Source organism: Thalassophryne amazonica, chromosome 21, assembly GCF_902500255.1.
Source record: "Thalassophryne amazonica chromosome 21, fThaAma1.1, whole genome shotgun sequence".
Taxonomy (NCBI): domain Eukaryota; kingdom Metazoa; phylum Chordata; class Actinopteri; order Batrachoidiformes; family Batrachoididae; genus Thalassophryne; species Thalassophryne amazonica.
This window is the reverse complement of record NC_047123.1, coordinates 38,995,059-39,015,697: the sequence shown is the minus strand read 5'-3', so window position 1 is coordinate 39,015,697 and position 20,639 is coordinate 38,995,059. Positions and strand designations below refer to the sequence as shown.

The 20,639-nt window shown below is 42.2% G+C and overlaps 1 protein-coding gene across 1 annotated transcript in view; it reads right to left on the bottom strand.

Moving 5' to 3' along the window:
* LOC117502936 (serine/threonine-protein kinase D3-like) overlaps positions 1–19,959 on the bottom strand; it is a 28,951-nt gene extending 8,992 nt beyond the window's left edge. The window contains exons 1-10 of the mRNA XM_034162079.1: positions 19,731–19,959; positions 18,530–18,820; positions 10,558–10,696; positions 8,468–8,599; positions 7,872–8,029; positions 6,880–7,069; positions 3,194–3,271; positions 2,364–2,547; positions 1,723–1,846; positions 1,532–1,609 (exon numbers count right to left, since the gene is read on the bottom strand). Coding sequence (XP_034017970.1) covers positions 1,532–1,609; positions 1,723–1,846; positions 2,364–2,547; positions 3,194–3,271; positions 6,880–7,069; positions 7,872–8,029; positions 8,468–8,599; positions 10,558–10,696; positions 18,530–18,808 — 1,362 coding nt within the window. The 5' untranslated portion in view covers positions 18,809–18,820; positions 19,731–19,959. The remainder of the gene's footprint in view (positions 1–1,531; positions 1,610–1,722; positions 1,847–2,363; positions 2,548–3,193; positions 3,272–6,879; positions 7,070–7,871; positions 8,030–8,467; positions 8,600–10,557; positions 10,697–18,529; positions 18,821–19,730) is intronic.
* Positions 19,960–20,639: the final 680 nt, after the last annotated feature.

The window sequence follows — 20,639 nt, the reverse complement described above, 5'->3', positions numbered from 1 at the left end:
ATGACAGAATTCTGTCCCGTATCAAGAGCGGAAGCACACACATCCCCCCTGCCAGCGTCCATTCGTCCCGCTGCTGTGATGAAATGGCAGGACATGCTTCAGGCACGAGTCAGTGTGTCGTCAAGCTAGAGGTACGGCAGGGAAGCGACCAGAGGTCCCAGAACTGCCACAAATCTCCCCCTTGGTCTCTTTCCTCCCTCTATTCAAAGGAAAGTCACTGCAGCACTTTGTGTTAAAGGTCAGCAGGTCACCAGCAGGAACGACATGAAAGCTGGAGAGTGAGTGCGAGGGGAAGGTTGCAAGAGAAATGTGAAATAAATGTTTCAGAGTCATCCTGCAGACAGTCAGTAGAACAGATCTTTGTCGGCGTGTTACTGCTCACGTCCAGTGAACATGGATCCTTATTTTATTTTTATTTGTTTTTAATTCCATGAAAATGTGTCATGTTTGTTTGTCTGTAGAATTTTAGGAGAATCATGGCAGCACAGTGGATTAGTGGTTAGCACTGTTACCTCACAGCAAGAAGGTCATGGGTTCGATTCCCACCTTTGTGTGTGAAGTTTGCGTGTTCTCCCCGTGTTTGTGTGGGTTTCCTCCAGGTGCTCTGGCTTCCTCCCACATCCAAAGACATGCAGGTTAGATGGAGTGGAAACTTCAAATTGTCCATAGGTGTGAATGCGTTTGTTTGTATGTGACCCTGTGACAGACTGGCGTCCTGTCCAGGGTAAACCCGCCTCACGCACTGTGACTGCTGAGATAGGTTCCAGCCCCCATGACCTGATCTTAGATAAGGGGTTAAAGATGAGTGTAGGTGGATCCTCTGCCTTCCACCAGGTGATTTCTGGCATTCCTCAGGGTTGTGTTCTGGTTCCTCCTCTGTTCACTGTCTGGGTGTTGGGTCGGGTTGTGGAGACCATTAAACTGACGTTGACTTTCAGGATGATGGTGTGATCTTTGCGGTTCCACATTGTGGTGGAAGTGTTGACATACGTAAACGGTGCACGCTCCCTGACCTGGCAGGGGTTGTCCTGTTAGCTTCACCCTGCTAACTTTAGCTTCCTTAGCCCCAAGCATGGTTGCTGCAGAGGTGGCCGTGGTTTCACGTGTGTCAGACATTTGGCATTTATTTGGTGGTTGGCCTGTTTGAAACGGGTTTCAAAGTAAAAGGTCTGACGGCGGTGTCACTGTGCAGTGCTTTTATTTTGAAGTACATCCAGGAAACAATGAGTTAGTTTGAACAGCAAAATGTTCGTTAAAAGCTTTAAGAATGTTTGTATATGTGTGGACTGAAAACGTTCACTTTGTGGCGGTCGCAATATTTGTATCATGTTTCATGTTAACGGGTCCTTTAGTTTCATGAGCTCATGGATGGTGACCGGTAACGTGGTTAAGCTCTGTCGAGTTAGCAGGTTGGAGTTGGCGGCTATAAGTGAGTCTGGAAGAACCCGACTCCGTCCGCTCTGCTCTCTCTGGGTTCATGACTCGGCTTTGTTTGGCCACTGAACGGAAACTAAATCCGAGGCTCTCCTACCTTGTAATACTTGGCTCCACTTTCATTCTGAAACAGAGTCAGGCTCTTACTGTCCAGCCTCCAGTAATGTCTCTTCCTCTGAAATGACAAACACAAACCCTCCACATTTTTATTCTCATATCGATATGTATGTGTGGGGGGGGTTGGCTGCAGTGGATGGATTTGCAGACAGCGGTGAACTGTGGTCTCACCAGGTTGTCCCGGCTGGTGTAGTGGACCATCCAGCCCTCTTTGACCACCGCTGAGCTTCTCCTCTTGGTGTGTTTGATGGACTGAACCACTCGCATCAGGGGGATGTTGTTGCTGGTGGACGGACTGAACCAAACAACACAACATGTCAGAAAATGGAAAAACCTCACGTCTATTGAATAAGTGTATTTATATTTAAATTTCTTATTAACATTTCAATGATTCCACCAGATACCTCGTCAACCAGGAAGGTCTATGAACCGTCAGTTTTTCTCCAACCAGTAGAGGGCAGTAAATGCCTCCATCAAAATATACAGTTTGAAATATGAATTTATATGCCCATAAATTCTCAGTGGGGGGCGGGACTAAGTCAGTGTGGAGAAGGTCTGATGGACTTAATTTTTTATGTGTGAAGGTCAAAGTTTTGTTTCAGGGATCCAGACTACCACATGTATTGATTCTTCTGTGATTTTTGAGATGTGATGAACAGATGATCCAAAAGCTGAACAATGGGTATCCACCCCCCCTCCCCCCAACCAAAAAAGCCCCTCCCACATCTAGAGTTAAGGCACTGAGGAAGCCTAAGCATCATTTAAAGTCCAGATCACAGTAGGTATTTGGTTAATTTTGGATATGGCCTCACCTGATGGCTGTGATCGGCTCCTCGTCCTTCTCGCCGTCGGTACCTGGACCCTCCGTGAAGAAGAGTTTGTGGTCTGGGTTGGACGGCTCATCCTGCTCGTCTGTGCTCTGTCCACCATCGCTGTTTCCTTCACAGCTGTCCACCTCCATGGTCCCCTCAGAATCCAGACTGGGACTGGCAGACTCTGAGTAAACACAGAGACTCTGGGTACAGGATAATATCTGGAATCATTCAACAGAAGCTTGACTTGGTTTTGGTGCCAATTTGGCTCTGTCTCATTCTGTTTTCTTTGCAGAACTGAATAAATGCAAAGGGTAGCATTCCTTCCTTATAACATCATAAAGGAAACTCCAATATCCCCATTGTCAGATGTGTTTTGGGGGATTTTATCCGTCACTTTCTTCCCTTTGCACCTTCTTTTCAATGCCATTAAAGCAGCGCTTGTGTTTGCGTTCACACGATTGCATAAAAATGGTGCTGAAGCCTTAAAAATGTTCTAGAAGCTGAAGTTGTAACTGTGGAGTGAGCGGCCGTGGTCACTGTGGGGTTTCCACACGGGTGGGTTGATGGGTTTCAAACGCACTTCAGTGATGTCAGATTCCATGACCTCTGTGGCCTATGACTGCCCCAGGCTGTACACCCCCCCCCCCCGCTTCAGCCTGCCACTGTTGGTCAGCTGAGATTAAATTATAATTAGAAAAATCATTTCATATGTGTGCAAATACTTTTGTTCACAAACATCATGATACCTGAGCTCCGCCCCCTTTATTGAGACGAAAACTAAAACCAAAAAATGAGGCAGGAAACGTTTTGCGATGGAAGCGGCTCACCTCCGTTGAAGTCGACCTCGCCCAGACAGTCTCGGGGCACTTTGGCTGCGCATCTCTTATGGCAGTTAAATTTACAGTCTAAAAATGAAACAAAAGATGAATCAAAATTATTGATCTGTGATTTTAATCATGTCACACTTTGTGAAATAAATCATGAAGTGACTTCCTGTTGGCTTCATAATAAAACATGGGCGTGCTCATTTTTACCGCTCTGGACTCACTGGTGTCAAGATGGTTAAATTTCATGCACTTTTTAATTTATTTTAAATTTTTTTAATGTTGTACCTAATTTTCTGTCGTCTACATGCACGAGTCTCAGCGTGGTGCGGGTTAGGTCAATAGGTCAATAAACGGTTGACATGGTGCACCTCCACAGTGGAGGGCATGACACCAACAAGTACTAACTTATTACTGGTTCCACCTCTTTTTTAGCTCCGCCCCAAAAGGTTTAAGGGTTCTTTCTGTTGTAGCAAAAACTAAATGATTTGATTACTTAGTATTTTAATAGTTTTAATGAATTATTTCAGAATTTAATTACATTAATTAAGATTTGCACCAAGTCTGTTTAAAGATGTATTTATTACTAAGACATGATTGGACATTGCCCAGCATTTACTCTTAAATATGGTGGCTCCACCCATTTTATATAAATCACAGACACTTTCAACAATTTTTGTGGAAATATGTTTCTGCTAACGTCATGTGATTTACACGCTAAACATGATTTTCAGTTTATTAGCCCCACCCACCACAAACTTTAAAATTTTAGTTACACATCAGATCCGACGTCTGAGATTATAAACTAGTGGAGAACTCGGGGTAACCCTCTTCCAAGGCTGCTTTTTTTTCTGGATCTGTTACTTTCTACAGAACAGGGGCCTCGTGTACAAAGTGTGTGTACGCACAAAAACCTGGTGTGTGTCCGTCTCCACGTCCACGTGCAAATGTATCAAAGGTGACGTGAACGTGGAAATGTACGGTGCGTCACACAAACATCCTGGCTGGTGTGCGCACGTTTCTACAGTTATTGTTCCTCTGTGGACACGTAGAGGTGACGCAGGGAACCGTTCTAGTGTGAAAACATGAAGTCATCAGAGTAACGTGCACATCAGAGACACACTGATCAACACTAACACACCCATGTGTTTGCATTTATATGGGTGGATATAAAAGCACGTGCACAGTGATGCGTAAAATGGCGCTAACAGTGGCTGTGTTAGCGTTGTTAGAGGACAGAGGTGTCAAGTAACGAAGTACAAATACTTCGTTACTCTACTTAAGTACACTTTTTAGGTATCTATACTTTAGTCCATTACTTATTTTTCTGCCTACTTCTGACTTCTACTCATTACATTTTCACACAAGTATCTGTACTTTCTATTCCTTACATTTTTTAAAACAAACAGCCTCGTTACTCTTGGCTTCAGTTTAATGTTTATATATATATATTTCACGTCATGTGCGCCTGTAATCAACATGCTTTGAACCGTGAACCAATCCAAGCAGTGGTTCGCAGATTGAAGCAATGCTTCGACCTATTGCTTCGTTTATTCTGTCTTTCTTTCGCTTAATTTTCCCCCGCTAAAACCCTAAATAGCATACTTCTGTGAGTATTATTTACCTTTTCTATGTTAAACCGACCTGTTATGGTCTTCTGAAACAGTTGATAGATGTATTTTATAACTTAAAAACGGGAGCGATGCTAACGCGTTAGCATGTCTATGGCATTTTCAATGTTAAAAGTTAGCATTAAGCAATTGCAGCTCTCATCACGTTCAGGTGCATTTGTTTTCAAATTGTAATATTTCTTAAATTTATTTTTGTTTATATATTAATAATCTAATGATTATTATATACAATTTTAGAGAAAGAGACAAAAAGAACCTGAATAGAAACACAACAGAAAATATAAAAGCAACTAACAATGAACATACATAAATACATAAATAAATGTTTCCTGTGAACACCTAGTGACTCTTACTCCTCCACTTCATCCCTGTCTTATTTAATGACAATTTGTTTCTGTCAAACCATATTTTCAATGTGTTAATTTCTTCAGTGATTTTCTCCAGAACTATCTGCCAAAATAGAAAACTGCTGCATCCTAGTAAGAGCAGAATGAATCTGAATAAGGAAAGTTGTATTTTTTTCTCACTAAATGGATGCTGCACTCACTGCAGTTTATTGTCTGGAATAATCCCAGATTGCATTTCAGAGCTTCTAGAATTGAAACATTTTCATGCAGGTGGTGTTGGGGGGTAATTTTGGGTTTTGGGTCTTGGGCCACATGTAGAACGAATCAGTTTTTAAATTAAGCTTTCAATTCATATAGTGGCATCTACCTTTTTTTTTTTCTTTTTTTTTAAGGTTACTTTATACTTTTATACTTTAAGTAGGTTTTGGAGCACATACTTTTTCACTTTTACTTGAGTAAAGAGGTCAAGTTGATACTTCAACTTTTATCAGAGTGTTTTTAAACTGCAGTATCTATACTTCTACTTAAGTAACAGATGTGTGTACTTTTGACACCACTGTTAGAGGACCTTACAAATGGTGCAATCCAACGTGAGCGAGTATTCAGGGAACACGAGGATTTACTTACTTTTAACGTCTGTGTGTGCGCTGTTCTGCATGTTGGCCACACACACACACACTTGTAGCTTCCATGAACATGTTTCCAGTTTCATGATTGATCTGTTTAACAGCGTACTGAATAAACTGTCCCTGTGTGTCATTTCCAGTCATCTGTAGTATCATTTCTTTTCTGTCTTCATGTTGTCTGATGTGATGTTGTGGGGAATCTCTGCTCAAAGGGCCTATGTACATGGATTTGCATATTTAAATGGGGCGTGGCCAGGGAGGAGTTTGGTTCCACACTCAATTCCATGTACAAACAGAATGTGCGTGGATTTATGTCTATGCACACTTTCATACATCTGAATATATTTGTATTTATGCCTGATTCAGGGTTTTGGCAAACAACAACTTTTAGTAGAAAGTCCACGTTAGTCTTTGAACATGAGGCCCCTGATCCATACATTACATGTTATTATTATTATTATTATTATTATTGCAGCTCACCCAGTGCCAAAAGGATGGACCAGTTTTGATTTTCTGTTACATGTGACAGAATTTAAGACTGCCAGGCTTGGACCCTAATAACTAGACCTGTCAGCAGGTACACACGGGGTCCAGGCCCCATTGGCAGCCCGGCCTTCCGAGGCCCGTGTGACTTGTAATGGTGCAGCTGTGAGACATGGGTCTGACCTGCAGAGCCACGTGGGCGACGGAGCCGCCATGTCAACTTTGCCATCAAGGGGACTAAATTTAACTGAGCCATCGATACTTTTCCAGTTTGTCCACTGAATCACAGCCGTTTCTCCCCCACGTGCACGGAGTGTTGTGCATCCAGGTAACTATGCTGTAACGCAGCCTGTCAGTCTGTAGAACCACGTGTTCCACCAAACAGCAACACTAACAGAAATATCCTCTTTGTGGTACATATAAAGGTCAGAGGTGACTGGACAGTGGATGGACTTGAATACTTTTTAAATATGACAATCATCATGTCAGCCACTGAAAGGTGCTTCTTCTGAAAAAGGTTTAACCTGAACCATCCCCTGAGCAAGCACATTGGGAATAGTGTTCAGAGAAGAAAACCCCTCGTGCTTGTGGAGCACGGTGACCTTTGCACTGCACGCCCTGGCGGAAGAGGCCCTTCAGCAGCCGTTTGCAGAACTGGCAGATGGTGGGACGAGTGTAGGTGTGGACAGAGAAGGTGTGAGGGACTTTGACCCGACTCAGGACCATCTTCTCCATCCAGATGGGACGACCGCTCAGCAGCAAGTTGTGCTTCCCTGTGCCCAGGAGGGGGTGCTGCTGAGGCAGAAAAGAATTTTATGAAATGATTTCATATAATCACAAAACTTTGAAGAAGACGTCACTCAGAAGTGGAAAAAAAAAACTCAGTTTGGTGCAGTTTGTTGATGTGGCCTCAACAAAAAAGTTTTTAAAGAGCAGTGACGCATTTGAACCTGGCTACGGTGGTCACATGATCCAACGTGGCTTCAGAGTGTATGACACATGGTTCGCTGGTTTGAACACTGCTTCAGCTCCAGTCTTTTGTGTGTGTGTGTGTGTGTGTGTGTGTGTGTGTGTGTGTGTGTGTGTGTGTGTGTGTGTGTGTGTGTGTTTATCGTGTTGTGGGGATGAGAAGTGGGTCTGACACGTTTGGTGGAGCTTGTTGAAGTCGTGGTTGTGGGGTTTTGTTTGATATGAGATTGGAAACGATAGTCAAATTTTGAAGTGAATGAGTTGTGAGTCACAGCTGACCTGTGCAATAGGTGGCGCTGTTTGCTTCCGTCACCTCAAAGGTGTGAAGAGTGAATTTGATTGACTTTCAGCCAACATGAACTTCACCTAAATATTAAGGTGAATTCTGAGAGTGAATGATTAAATTACACGGAAAATAACTGAAATTTCTCAGCCAAAATGCTCTCATCCTCCTGTCAGAATGTTAAAAATAACATTAACAAAAGAAAAGAATCTTTAAAATTAAATAAAATTCTGTGGGTCCAGATTAGGTTCTGGAGGACTGAGCCATCGGGTGGCGGCGGCGGCGTGGTGCATTTATCAGACACCCTTCAGTTTGTGCTCGTGTTTGAGACAAATGTCCTACCTCCTCTGGAGGCGTGGCGGTGAAGTCGGCCGCAGGCGGACGTGTGATGGCCATAGCGCCGCCCTGCAGGGAGACAGAGGACAGACGCCTTTTCCTCGCTCCGCTGCAGTTGTTGGGGATCTTGAACGCGCAGCGTTTGTGGTAGTTCAGCCCACATCCTGAGAGGAGAAAATGATTTACACATTTTGTTCTTGTGACTGAAGCAGGAATACTGCAGTAACCATGACAACGGCCGTAATACTGTGACGTAATTATTGATCAGAAACAACTTGTCCTCCAGCGTCAAAATAAGAGTGTGATTCCTAACATGCGTCACAATCAAATTCTTTTTTAAAATCAAGTAATTCTGTGCTCCCTGACAGGAAGTACTGCAAAACCCGTTCTTAACCAGATGTCGTAAACCACCACTTTATGACCTGGAGGTCAAATCACAGCTGAGTTATGCCATCTTCGGATCTAACCTCTGACCTTAATGAAAGTATGTAACTAAAGGAAAAAAGAATTTTGTGAATTGTAAGACATCTGTGTAGTTACCCAGCATGCACCTGGCTTCCACGTGTCTTTAGATAACTGCGACATGTTTAGGCTGTGCTTACCTTCACATTTCAGGCCCTGGCGAACGAGCCCCCACAGCATCTCGCCGCAGTCATCGCAGAAAGCCGGCGCCTTGTAGGAATGCACGTACAGCGCGTGAGGCCGGATCTGGACGTCCTCGGCTGTGGCCAGAGCTGGAACCAGGAAGAAGAAAAAAAGGTTTCAGGACGGACACGAGAGCAGAACACAACTGTTCCCGCTTACATTTTTAGCTCCGTTTGTGGTTAAACACATTCCAAATGATGACAAATCTAAAGTAACAAAACATGGTCACCGGGTATTATGAGGACTTTGGACGAGGTCTGTCTGTCCTCAGCGTCAGTCCAGTCCTATAACTGCAAGGGTCTCAACATCACAGGGAGCGTTCTTGGGACACAGACCATGGACAGGTTCAAAGATGGCTAACCGTGACCTATTTTAAGGGTCAAAAGGTCACATTCTTCCTACACACCTTTTCATTGATTACATGCTCGTACGGATGAGGGGACTTTAGCACTGCGTTCTATTTTTTTTTTTCTTTTTAGTTTGTAAACGTCACGTTGACAGCTGAACTCCAGTCGGATCCTTTAAGATTACAAAATCCTTATTGATCGTAAGGTCGGAGCAGCAGATTGAATCAGGAATCCACTTTTAAAAATAAAAATATAGAACGGCGTGCTAACGTACCCTCGGCCGTATGAGCATGTAATCAATGAAAGAGTGTGTAGGAAGAATGATCCTGGAAGTTTGGAATGTTTTAATGTTCCTTAGAGAACAGAAACTTCAGTAATGGATCCAGATCCAAACCAGGTTTTATGTGTCCTGTGTTGTGGACTGGTGCTTGCTTTCATCCACCCTGGATCAGCTTTTCAGGAATAGACTTTTTTCAAAAAGCCACCCGTCACTCTGTCAGTGAAAGTGATTCAGAATCCACATCTGGATCCTGATCTGCACCAGCATTAATCAGGTTCTTCTGTTTGACGTTTTGTGACGTATCCTGAGACACAAGAACTCACAAATCATCAAATAAAAGAAACGAGTTCTGATCCGGGACGAGAAACCGATTCGGTGATACGGATGTCAACGGTGTCAGTCTGCACGTTCTGCAGGAGCAGGAAGCGGTTGTGGTTTTACGCCACGTGTGCTCTGGAGTACGACTTCTCCATTTGGCGTCAGCTGTTCTTGTGTCACAGCCCGTCGACAGCAGCTCAGGAAGCAGCAGTGCTACATGCCATGTTCTGGTTGGAGCGTTCAGGAGGAAACGAGATGTGGTCTGACCTCGCCACTTTCTCACAGCGGTGGGATTAACGTGACAGCTGGAGGACGAGTGAAAGTGCAGATAAAACAACCCAGAAATGATTTTAAATAAAAAGAAAAAAAAAAAAGCCTCTGGAGTTGCTGTGAAAGAGAAATGATCTGAAGCTGCATCTGTGTGGGTCGGGACTAAATAAGACAAAGTAAACAAGATTTGTGTGTCATCTGCTTGAACAAACTCCAGAAAAGCACAAAACCGATGATATCGTGACACACAAAAAAAAGAATTGTGTCAGGACACGGTTTCAAAATTAACGAATGTTTTATGTTATTGATTCTTATGATGATTGTTTATCGGTTTTATTTGTCAGTTACTCTGCAGAACAGCAAAATGTGGCATGAAAAAAAGGTGACGTCATCAAATAAGTTGTTTGGTTCAATAAGCCCTCAAAAAATCCCCAAAATGTTTATTTTTAATCATCACTTAAAAGCAGTTTAGTGTGGACGTGTAGATGATGACAAATCAAACCAGTTTAAAGAATCTGCAAAGCATCAGGTTCCAGTTTGAAACCAGATTCATTCAACCTCAAACTACAACACATTTATTATTTGAAGCCTGTCGAACATTTAATAAAAATATCTGGTTTCAATCACTTTTATCTTAAATAAAACAGAAAATGAACAAATCCAGTCATTTGACAACATGACTCATTTAATTGATACATGACTCAAATGATTAATTGGTTGATGATTTTCATATTGATTGACTTTCAGTTATTGTGTGGTTTTGGTTTGAATGTGATTTTGGGATTTGACCCTGAGGCCACCGGCCCAGGACCGCTGTGGTTAACTGACTGACCAGACAGCACCACCTCCACCAGGTCGCCCTCGCGGATCTCCTCGGCCGCCGTCACACGCTGCAGCACGTTGTCAGAGGTCAGGTCATGGCGGAACAGCAGGATCTTGTCAAACATTCCAAAAAATCCACACTCTGGAAACTGAAGAGGAGAGGAGGAGGTCAGGAACGCCTTTAAACTTTAAATAATCTGAAATAAACATGTGCAGCTCTGTGGCATCACACGCCGACAACAACCCTGAAGTTAAAGGTCATTGAGGTTGAGCTCAACACAAAATACTGAAAGGTTTTATTCCAGTTATGAATAAGGTGCACTCGGAGAGTGACCACAGGAACCTCTGATGTGAGCGGGAAGATCTAAAATGATTTAAGTTCTCGTCTGCAGGGTTCAGATCGAAGAACAATCAGCCAAAGTCTCACATGATCCAGGTCCAAAAACCACCCAGAGGTCGGGCAGAAATCACCGTGTGTGTGTGTGTGTGTGTGTGTGTGTGTGTGTGTGTGTGTGTGTGTGTGTGTGTGTGTGTGTGTGTGTGTGTGTTGGGGTTCATCAGCCACCGTGACGCTGTATTAGCAGGATGTTAGCAGCCTGCGGCGTTAGCAGGAAGTTAGCAGCCTGCAGTGAGGATTGTGCAGACTGAGAGCAGGAAACCCGAGCGACAAGTGAGGAGGCAGAAATGAGCTGCGGCGGAGGTTCTGGGATCGACAGACACTGCGGCCGTCAGTCAGTGCCGCTTCTAAACAGAACGGACAGGAACCGTGTGATCCAGACAGTCACGGAACCAAAATAACACGTCCAAAGAAGTGAGCTGGTTTTATTGTTGAACCGGGTCAGAGGAACCACCTGTTGCCGGGTTCAGTTAATGGAGACTTTATTAACGCTGATCCGTCAGTGCAGTTTAATCCTCCATTAAGAGCTCAGCTTTTACAACCCCTGGCAAAAATGATGGAATCACCGGCCTCGGAGGATGTTCATTCAGTTGATCAATAACTGCTATCAGTTGATAGCAGATCAATAAGTACACATCCCTGTTCGTAATGTCATAAGGCGTCTTTCCGTTGCGCAAATTGAAGCAGCGACTTGAAAAACTCTCAAATATTTCAGAAAAGGTTTTCACGCCTGCATTAGGTGGTTTTTCAGGTGATTTGAAGAACTGCTGTTACAGGTCACATGACGTCCAGAAAGTTTCACGACATCCTAAAATACACATGATGGTACGAGTGGATGAAGTAAGACACGGAGAGGTTCCTAAACGTGATAAAGAACATGTTACACACAACTAAACTGTAATATTTAGTGAGGTTTTCCTTTCAGTCACTACAAAACTTGCGAGAACTTCGCTAGAATGATGGTTCTTGCAAGAAATGCTATTTTTTGCAATTATTATTTCAATCCCAACTGTTCTAAGTATCTGGAATAAAATTTTATTTCATGTTTTACTCTTCGAGACTCACACGAATCGCAGATTTTGCAGAGTAATCACAACAGATTTCTTACACCCGCACAACATGAAACATGAAGGTTAAGCGGTGGTCTTGAGATCAGAGGATCCTCAGGCAAGGTCCTTAATGCCCAAGTTGCTCCTGGTGTGCATGGCAGCACCCTGACATCCATGTGTGAATGTGAATCCTCACTGTAAAGCACTATATCAATGCAGTACATTTACCGATTAGTTACCAATAAGAACCACTGATTAAAATTATTATTACCGCTGTGAGGTGATAAGGAAAATACTACAACCCCTGGCAATAATTATGGAATCACCGGCCTCAGAGGATGTTCATTCATTTGTTTAATTTTGTAAAAAAAAAAAAAAAAAAAAGCAGATCACAGATATGACACAAAACTAAAGTCATTTCAAATGGCAACTTTCTGGCTTTAAGAAACACTATAAGAAATCAGGAAAAAAAATTGTGGCAGTCAGTAACGGTTACTTTTTAAAAAAATATGGACTCACTCAATTCTGAGGAATAAATTATGGAATCACCCTGTAAATTTTCATCCCCAAAATAACACCTGCATCAAATCAGATCTGCTCGTTAGTCTGCATCTAAAAAGGAGTGATCACACCTTGGAGAGCTGTTGCACCAAGTGGCCTGACATGAATCATGGCTCCAACACGAGAGATGTCAATCTGGAGCCAGATTGATGAAGAGTACTGTTTGTCACTCATTAAGTCCATGCCTCAGAGACTGCAAGCTGTTATAAAAGCCAGAGGTGGTGCAACAAAATACTAGTGATGTGTTGGAGCGTTCTTTTGTTTTTCATGATTCCATAATTTTTTCCTCAGAATTGAGTGATTCCATATTTTTTTCCTCTGCTTGGTCTAAAAAAGTAACCGTTACTAACTGCCACAATTTTTTTTCCTGATTTCTTATAGTGTTTCTTAAAGCCAGAAAGTTGCCATTTGAAATGACTTTAGTTTTGTGTCATGTCTGTGATCTGCTTTTTTTCTACAAAATTACACAACTGAATGAACATCCTCCGAGGCCGGTGATTCCATCATTTTTGCCAGGGGTTGTACTCACAGACATAAAACCACTTTGTCTGACTGAGTCAGAACCTGCTTCATGGAACTGAAAGTAGTTCAGGAGCCAATGTTTGGTTCTACTTCAGATTAGTACGGCCGTGTTCACAGTGACTCTCAGAGCCAAAATATCTCTGGTGGAAAAGCAAAAAACTCAGAACCACTGGGACCCAAATGGGCCCAGCTGTGACCTTCGACTTTCAGGTCAGTTGTGACCTTTGACCTTCAGGTCGGCACTGGAGCAGGTGAGATAATGACCTTTTAATCTGTGCAGCATGGAGACTGAATCAGAATAATCCGGATCACAAACAGCCACTGCTGCAGAAACACAAGTTAAACTGTAATTTTATAAAATAACATCTTTAATTGTTCTGTATTAAAACAATCACATTTTACTGCAGCAGCAACACGAAGAACAAACACAGCAAACAGTAAAAAAGAAGCTTTTCAGCACCAATAAAACTCTTCAGCTCCACCCATGCACACGTGCAATAAACCACCAGCAGCGCCGCCACAGTGGCCTGATGGGAAATCTGCGGGTAAACAGGAAGCTGCTGGTGTTTAATGTGAAGGTTTAGGTTTATTGGTGACAGTGATGCAATTCTGCTTTTTAGTTCTCATGAAGATGATGATGAACTCGCCGGATGCAGTTTGACACACGACAGGGAAGCAAAACTAAAATCAGTGGAAACACTGAGAAGTGAACCGCCAAACTCCCACTGGAGCGAAAATCATCTCCACCGTGACGCAAAGAAAAACAAAACAAAACCAAAAACACAAAACTGAGCACAGAAACTTGATAAAAGACGAGTTTGGGAAATATTTCACATAGTTTTACTAAAAATTAATAAATGTCAGAAAATACCACCAAATCCGATAAAATGAATTTAAAAAATCGAATGGAGTTAAACACGTTTCACTCTTTAAATACTTCAAACAAAATACTTCAACTATGACAAATAATACTCTTAATGCTGCTGTTATTATTACAATACTACAGTTAATACCAATATTTATCTGCTGCTACGACCACAGCTGCTCCTCCAGTACTGCTCAGGTACCGTTGCCTGTAACAGTACTACTTAGCAGAGTACCACAGCTGTTGGTACTATTAGTAAAATAGTACTGCAAAATACTATTTTACTACAGAAACTCGGTCATTAAAAAAAACAAAAAAAAAAAAACCTGATGAACATGTGTGTTTATTTGAAGCTCAAAGTTTTGACCAAAAATGCAAATTTTTATGTTTTCAAAGCTCAAGGTCAAAGGTCAAATGTATTTTTTGTGACTTGTGCTTCCATCTGAAATGAACACAGTCCACACGTGGCACGATGCCCTGAATGGTGAGGATGACGGCGGCTGTTAGATTTGGTGTCAAATCCGAACTCTGATGGTTAAATGTGCACTCAGCTGTCTTCACCAGTTTTTATTGATTCATCTGTCGTTCTTCTTCTTGTGTGTAAATATTTTGCTGCTCATTGACTTTTTTTAATTTTAATTTAATTTCAATTTATTTTCATTTATATAGCGCCAAATAGAGAACAGAGTAAGGTCTGACCTTACCAACCCCCAGAGCAACAGTGGTAAGAAAAACTCCCTCTGAGGAAGAAACCTCAAGCAGACCAGATTCAAAGGGGTGACCATCTGCTTGGGCCATGATACAGACACAAATTACAGAACAATTCACAAAACGAATATACAGGAAATGCTGAAACATTTGCAAAAACAAAACACTGGTTTTGTTGTTTGCAGGCTGATTCCTTTAGACTGACGTACTAAAGTGAAGTTCACGCCATAAACATCCAGAAAGATTACGAAATTAGGAAAATCTGCACTCGGTGGAATGAGTTCAAACTTAAAACTGATCAGAGAACCCGACAGGGCGGTGACGTGTTTGGTGTTAGCGGTGTGCTCGAGAAGGACAATCCGCGATTACAGGAATAATTTCTAAATTTTCACTGGCGTCTGTGGAAATTTTGGATTCACATGCGGTAAGATGGTGAATTTTCATCCATGTGGTCTGGCAAAATGGGTGCGGCTGGAAGCTTGGTGACATCACAGCTTGTCGCTGTGAAGCTAACTGTGCACGAATAACATCACACCTGTGAGCTTAAATTATTCAGTGAAATTAGAATCACTAGCTGATGAACACATTTATAGAATGTTTTATTTTTGTTTGGAAATGAGCTCAGCAAGTTCACAAACCAACTTGTGCTACTTAGCCAAGTCTCCTTGTCTTCCTTCCACTGTCCAGATGTCATACCCAGTACTGTCCTAGCTGTCTCCCTCACAACATCTGCAGTACTTTTCCAGTTGTCCAAAATTGCTTCCCCTCCAACTAGTGCTTCTCTCACCTGCTCGCTAAATTTCACACAACAGTCTTCCTCCTTCAGCTTCCACCATCTGATCCTTTGTTGAGCTCTCACTCTCTTCTTCTTCTTTACCTCTAAAGTCATCCTACAAACAACCATCCTGTGCTGTCTAGTGACACTCTCTCCTGCTACCACCTTACAGTCTCTGATTTCTTTTAGCTTGCATCTCCTATAAAGAATGTAGTCCACCTGTGTGCACCTTCCTCCACTCTTATATGTTACCCTGTGCTCCTCCCTTTTCTTAAAGCAGGTATTCACCACAGCCATTTCCATCCTTTTTGCAAAATCAACTACCATCTGTCCTTCCCCATTCCTATCCTTGATACCATATCTACCCATTACTTCCTCATCACCTCTGTTCCCTTCACCAACATGCCCATTTAAGTCTGCTCCTATCACCACTCTTTCATGCTTGGGCACACTCTCCACCACCTCATCTAACACACTCCAGAAATCTTCTTTCTCCTTCATCTCACAACCTACCTGTGGGGCATATGCACTGATGATATTCATCATCACCCCTTCAATTTCCAACTTCACACTCATCACCCTGTCAGACACTTGCTTAACCTCCAACACACTTTTAACATACTCTTCCTTTAAAATGACCCCAACACCATTTCTCTTCCTGTCCTCACCATGGTACAACAAGGTGTACCCCCTGCTGATGCTCCTGCTCTTACTTCCCTTCCACTTGGTCTCTTGCACACACAATATGTCTACCTTTCTCCTCTATCATGTCGTCCAGCTCTCTCCCTTTACCAGTCATACTGCCAACATTCAAAGTCCCGACTTTCACATCCACTCTTCTAGTTTTCCTCTTCTCCCGCTGTTTGTGGACATGTTTGCCTCCTCTTCTTCTTTGTTGCCCAGCAGTAGCCCAATTTCTCCCGGCACCCTGTTGGGCAATAGCACCGATGGTGGATGTTGTTAAACCAGGACTCAACTGATCCAGTATGGAAATTCAATTTGTAATCTACATCTTTATTTTGGCTTGTTTTACCCTGGATGCCCTTCTTGATGCAACCCTACTCATTTACCCAGGCTTGGGACTGGCACTCAGAATGTACTGGCTGCCATGTGGCTGAGTTAACAGCCCAAAATAAACATTTCAAGTTGTTTCAAGAAACATTTCACCAACTTGAGTAAAATGTTGAAATTAATTTAAATGTCCTGTAAAATTTCTCTGAGAATACTCATTTGATCAGAAAGTCTAATCAGATGATGGTGAAAAAATTGGTGAATTTGTGGAGTCCATCCTGCAAAACGCTCCAGTGAGGTTTTTTAGTTATTGTTATTTATTTATTCCATTTTAATATAAGGTAAATCTACTGAGGATTCAGTTTTCAATAAACTGAGTCTCACCTGAAACACAAATTACATTTTGGGGCAGATCCATCATGGGGGGGGGGGTCCATGAAAGGAAAAGTAAAAATTGTTTGTGTGACTGAATAAAGAAAATCATCAGTGTCGGAGTCACAAGGTTTCCAAACAACACTGACTCATTCACGCTTTTCACCTGAACTACTCTCTGTCCTTGGTAACCATGGAAACCAACACAGCTGATGGGAGAGAGGGATGGAGGGTGCAGATGCTTCATGTTGCCATGGTGATGGGGAGATGTGGTCCCTGTGATGATACACTTACACTTTTTTAAAATCTTATTCTAAAATATTCTTGTTCATTGATGTTTTTTGTTTTATCACATTGTGTCCGTGTCCAGAATATTACAGTTCTGTTCTCCTCAAGGTCGCCACCAAATACTACTACTACTGTTTCTATTACTGTAAGTAATACTACTTTAATATTTCCACTGCATATTCTCCATAAAGCATGTGATATTACTACTGATGGCACTAGAACTATTGATACTATAGTACCAGTACTGCAAACTGTACTATTGCTGATACTACTACTATAGTAGTATCAGCAATAGTACAGTTTGCAGTAGTAGTACTACTACTACTGCAGGAGTAAGTGAGGATAACAAACATGTGTTGTTGTTGGATGTTGTACTTTTTGTTTGGATGTTGTGGTTGTAACTCAGTTAACTGCTGAGTCATTGTTTATAAAAAGGTCAAAGGTCAATCATGTTTTCACATGTTTTTGGTTTGCGATTATTTAAATAACAACCAAGATATTGAAGTGAAATTGGTATGAGAATAACCTTTATTGACTGTTGCTTACACTGACGGTTTTCACCTCTGTTTCAGGCGTGTGCAGAACCTCTTCAACGTCACGCGTGTGCACAGATGTCTTAAAAAATGGAGACATGCGTTTGAAAGGACGTGCTGTTAGTGAATTCCTCATGATGGAGGGTTGTGCCCCCGTGGACATTTATGAATGTTTCTATGGCGATGACTGTGTGGAGGCCAATACAGCCAGGAGGTGGGAGGAGTTTGAAGGGCGAAAATCTTGCCATGACGAGTCTACATGACCAGGCCTGTAGGGGGCGCCCCATAACAGCCACAGATACACAGCATCAAGTTATGCGATGCCAAAGTAATCAACATGGAACATGGTGACACTGTCGACTCCGAGCGATATGTGGACACTTTGTAAAATCTGCATGCACGCTTGAAGCAGGTTCATCCTGGAAAAGACGCAATTCTTTTACACGACGCATTGCAGCGGCTGAAATCTTACTGCGCCCGCTGTAAGGTCCGGGTCTCACACCTTCCCATGGGACACCGTTACACCAATGATGTAATGATGCGAGCAGAGAGGACACCTGCGTTCTGATGGAGAACATTCCAAACTTTAAGCAGAGATCAGATTCCTGTGAGTTTTCTTGCTTGTTATTGAAATAATCGCATATAAAGCTGAACTTTTCAGTCGAGCCTCGTGTTTTTAGAGTTTTGAGGAATGTTGCACAGATTAAAAACTCTGTTTGATTTCAGTTCTTTTGAATTTGTCTGATGTAAGATTGCAGACTTTACGTGCTGGAATTCTGCTCCGCCCTCTGAATGATACTTTGTAGGAGAAACAAAGAATTTCGGGATGAAATGGGAAAACAAAAACTTAATGATTAAAATGTGATGCTGATGCACACTGACGGTGTGTGAACATTTTTACCTTCTGATCCACAACAGAACAGACGAGCTCTTTGATGATAGACAGTGATAGCTCGCCAGGGTCAAGGGTCACCGCCTCCCTGGTGAGTCCGATCTGCAGCAGGAAGGAGATGCCGTGGGCGGAGCCTTGTGAGTTGGTCCGAATCGAAACGGTCTGGCTGCTGCTGGATAGTCGCCTGCAGATCGTAGCCGGAGGGTTCGGTGATGGAGCCGGAGTGGGCGGGATTGTCTGGAGGGGCTGCGGCAAGGTCGGCGGCGGTGGGCTGTTGTCAGCTGACATGCTGCGTTACCTCTGAGGGATGGTGTCGGTGAACGACATTAAAAAATAAAATTAAATAATAGTGTTTCCAGTCTCCTTCGCCTCATTTCAGATTTTTCATCCTTTGAGCAAAATTTCCCGTCAACAGCAAACATATGTGACGTAGAAATAAACCACAGAATCAAAAGTTCATCAAAGGTATCACCACAAAGTGAAGTCCTCAGGCGTCGGCCACGGACTCGAACACCAGAGGTGTCAAACTGGCAGCCCGGGGGCTGAACACAGCATTTCTCACCGCGTGGCCTGCGTGCTAATATGACAGAGCTGCACAACGTTACAGTCACATGTCAGTGAGTGTGCCAGTCATGAACTGTTTCAAATGTACTAAATGAAAGTTCTCAGTTATCATGAAAATGTTTATGGATAAAAGGAACAAAAAGGTCTATCAGTTTAAATTTCAATAGAGATGATTTACAGTTGGATTATATCCTTTAAATGTCACTAAAATGCAAATAAAGTGGTTTTAAAATGGACTCATACCAATTAAAATCAGATTATCTCTAATTTAGTCAGATTAAACACAGGTGTTGAGTTTGAGTTTTTTTTTTTTTAACAGAATTCCAACTAGTTTATAAACACTTTGCTTTTAAAGAAGTAATTTAAGTCCTCTACTGTTCTGGGTGTAAAAACCATAAGAAAGCTCCAAACCAGTTTAACTAAAATAAAGGCGAAAAGGAGCAAATCCACACACATTCAACACCCTGAAGTCAAAACCTGATCAGTTTTTCTTTTAATCTATTTTGGGGTTTTTTGTTTCTTTTTCTCAAATGAATATAGATAGCTTTAAAAGAATTAATAATGTCAAAGTATTACATGAACGCTATTAACTAAGCAGCTATGAATCAGCCGTTAACGTCAGTTAGTAGCAGTTAATATCCGTTACCTCTGGCAGCATCTGTTTTTTTCTTTTTTTGCGCTTCCTAACGCAGGAAAAAAAAGCGTCCAAACTGCACGTTTAAGTCTCGTTCAGCGGCTGTTCAGCAGCTCCGACCGGACCCGGTTCGTTCACGTGACTCGGTTCGAAGGTTCTGCCAGTTTATGATGTGTGTCTAAGGTCCAAACTTGGGATGTGATCGAGCGTCGGCTGATCTGACCGCAGCGGAGCGCTGACAGACGTCTCACTCTGAGCAAACTACGGAACACCGGACCAGAACAACAGCACAGACAGACGTCTCACTCTCAGCAAATGATCGAACATCGAACCAAAACGTCCCAAAACTAGTCTTATGTTGTTGTTGTTTTTTTTCTGGGAGGGGGGGTGCAATTATAACAACAACCAGAAGTAGGAAACATGTAAAAAGCACACATTCTGGGGAGTTTAATTATTCTGAGGTACATCCGAAATACAAATGAAAAAAGTGACAATTCAACAAAAATATTTTTTTACATTTATCCTGCTCGTTGGTGCTGCGTCTCGTAACATGGTTTTAATGTTGAATTTAATAGTATAGAACTAGAACTAGATAATTATTGTGATTGCAAATGTGTTCCAGTTCAGATGGTTCCAGTTTCTGAAAACAAGTTATTCGATTAATTTTACATTTTTACAACCAAAGTCCCCCCCCCCCCCCCCCGTGTGTGTGTGTGTGTGTGTGTGTGTGTACTTTAGAACACATAAATGTCATACTCAAAAACCTTCTTAAAACGTTTAAATGTGTTCTTGTACATTTTGAATGTGTGTTGGTGAGATGAGTTTTTAAAATGATCAAAATGTTATATGATGATTAATGTCTAAATAAGTTGATTTATGAGTGAAGGAGGAGCTGATGGGTGATTGTTATTACTATAAAGT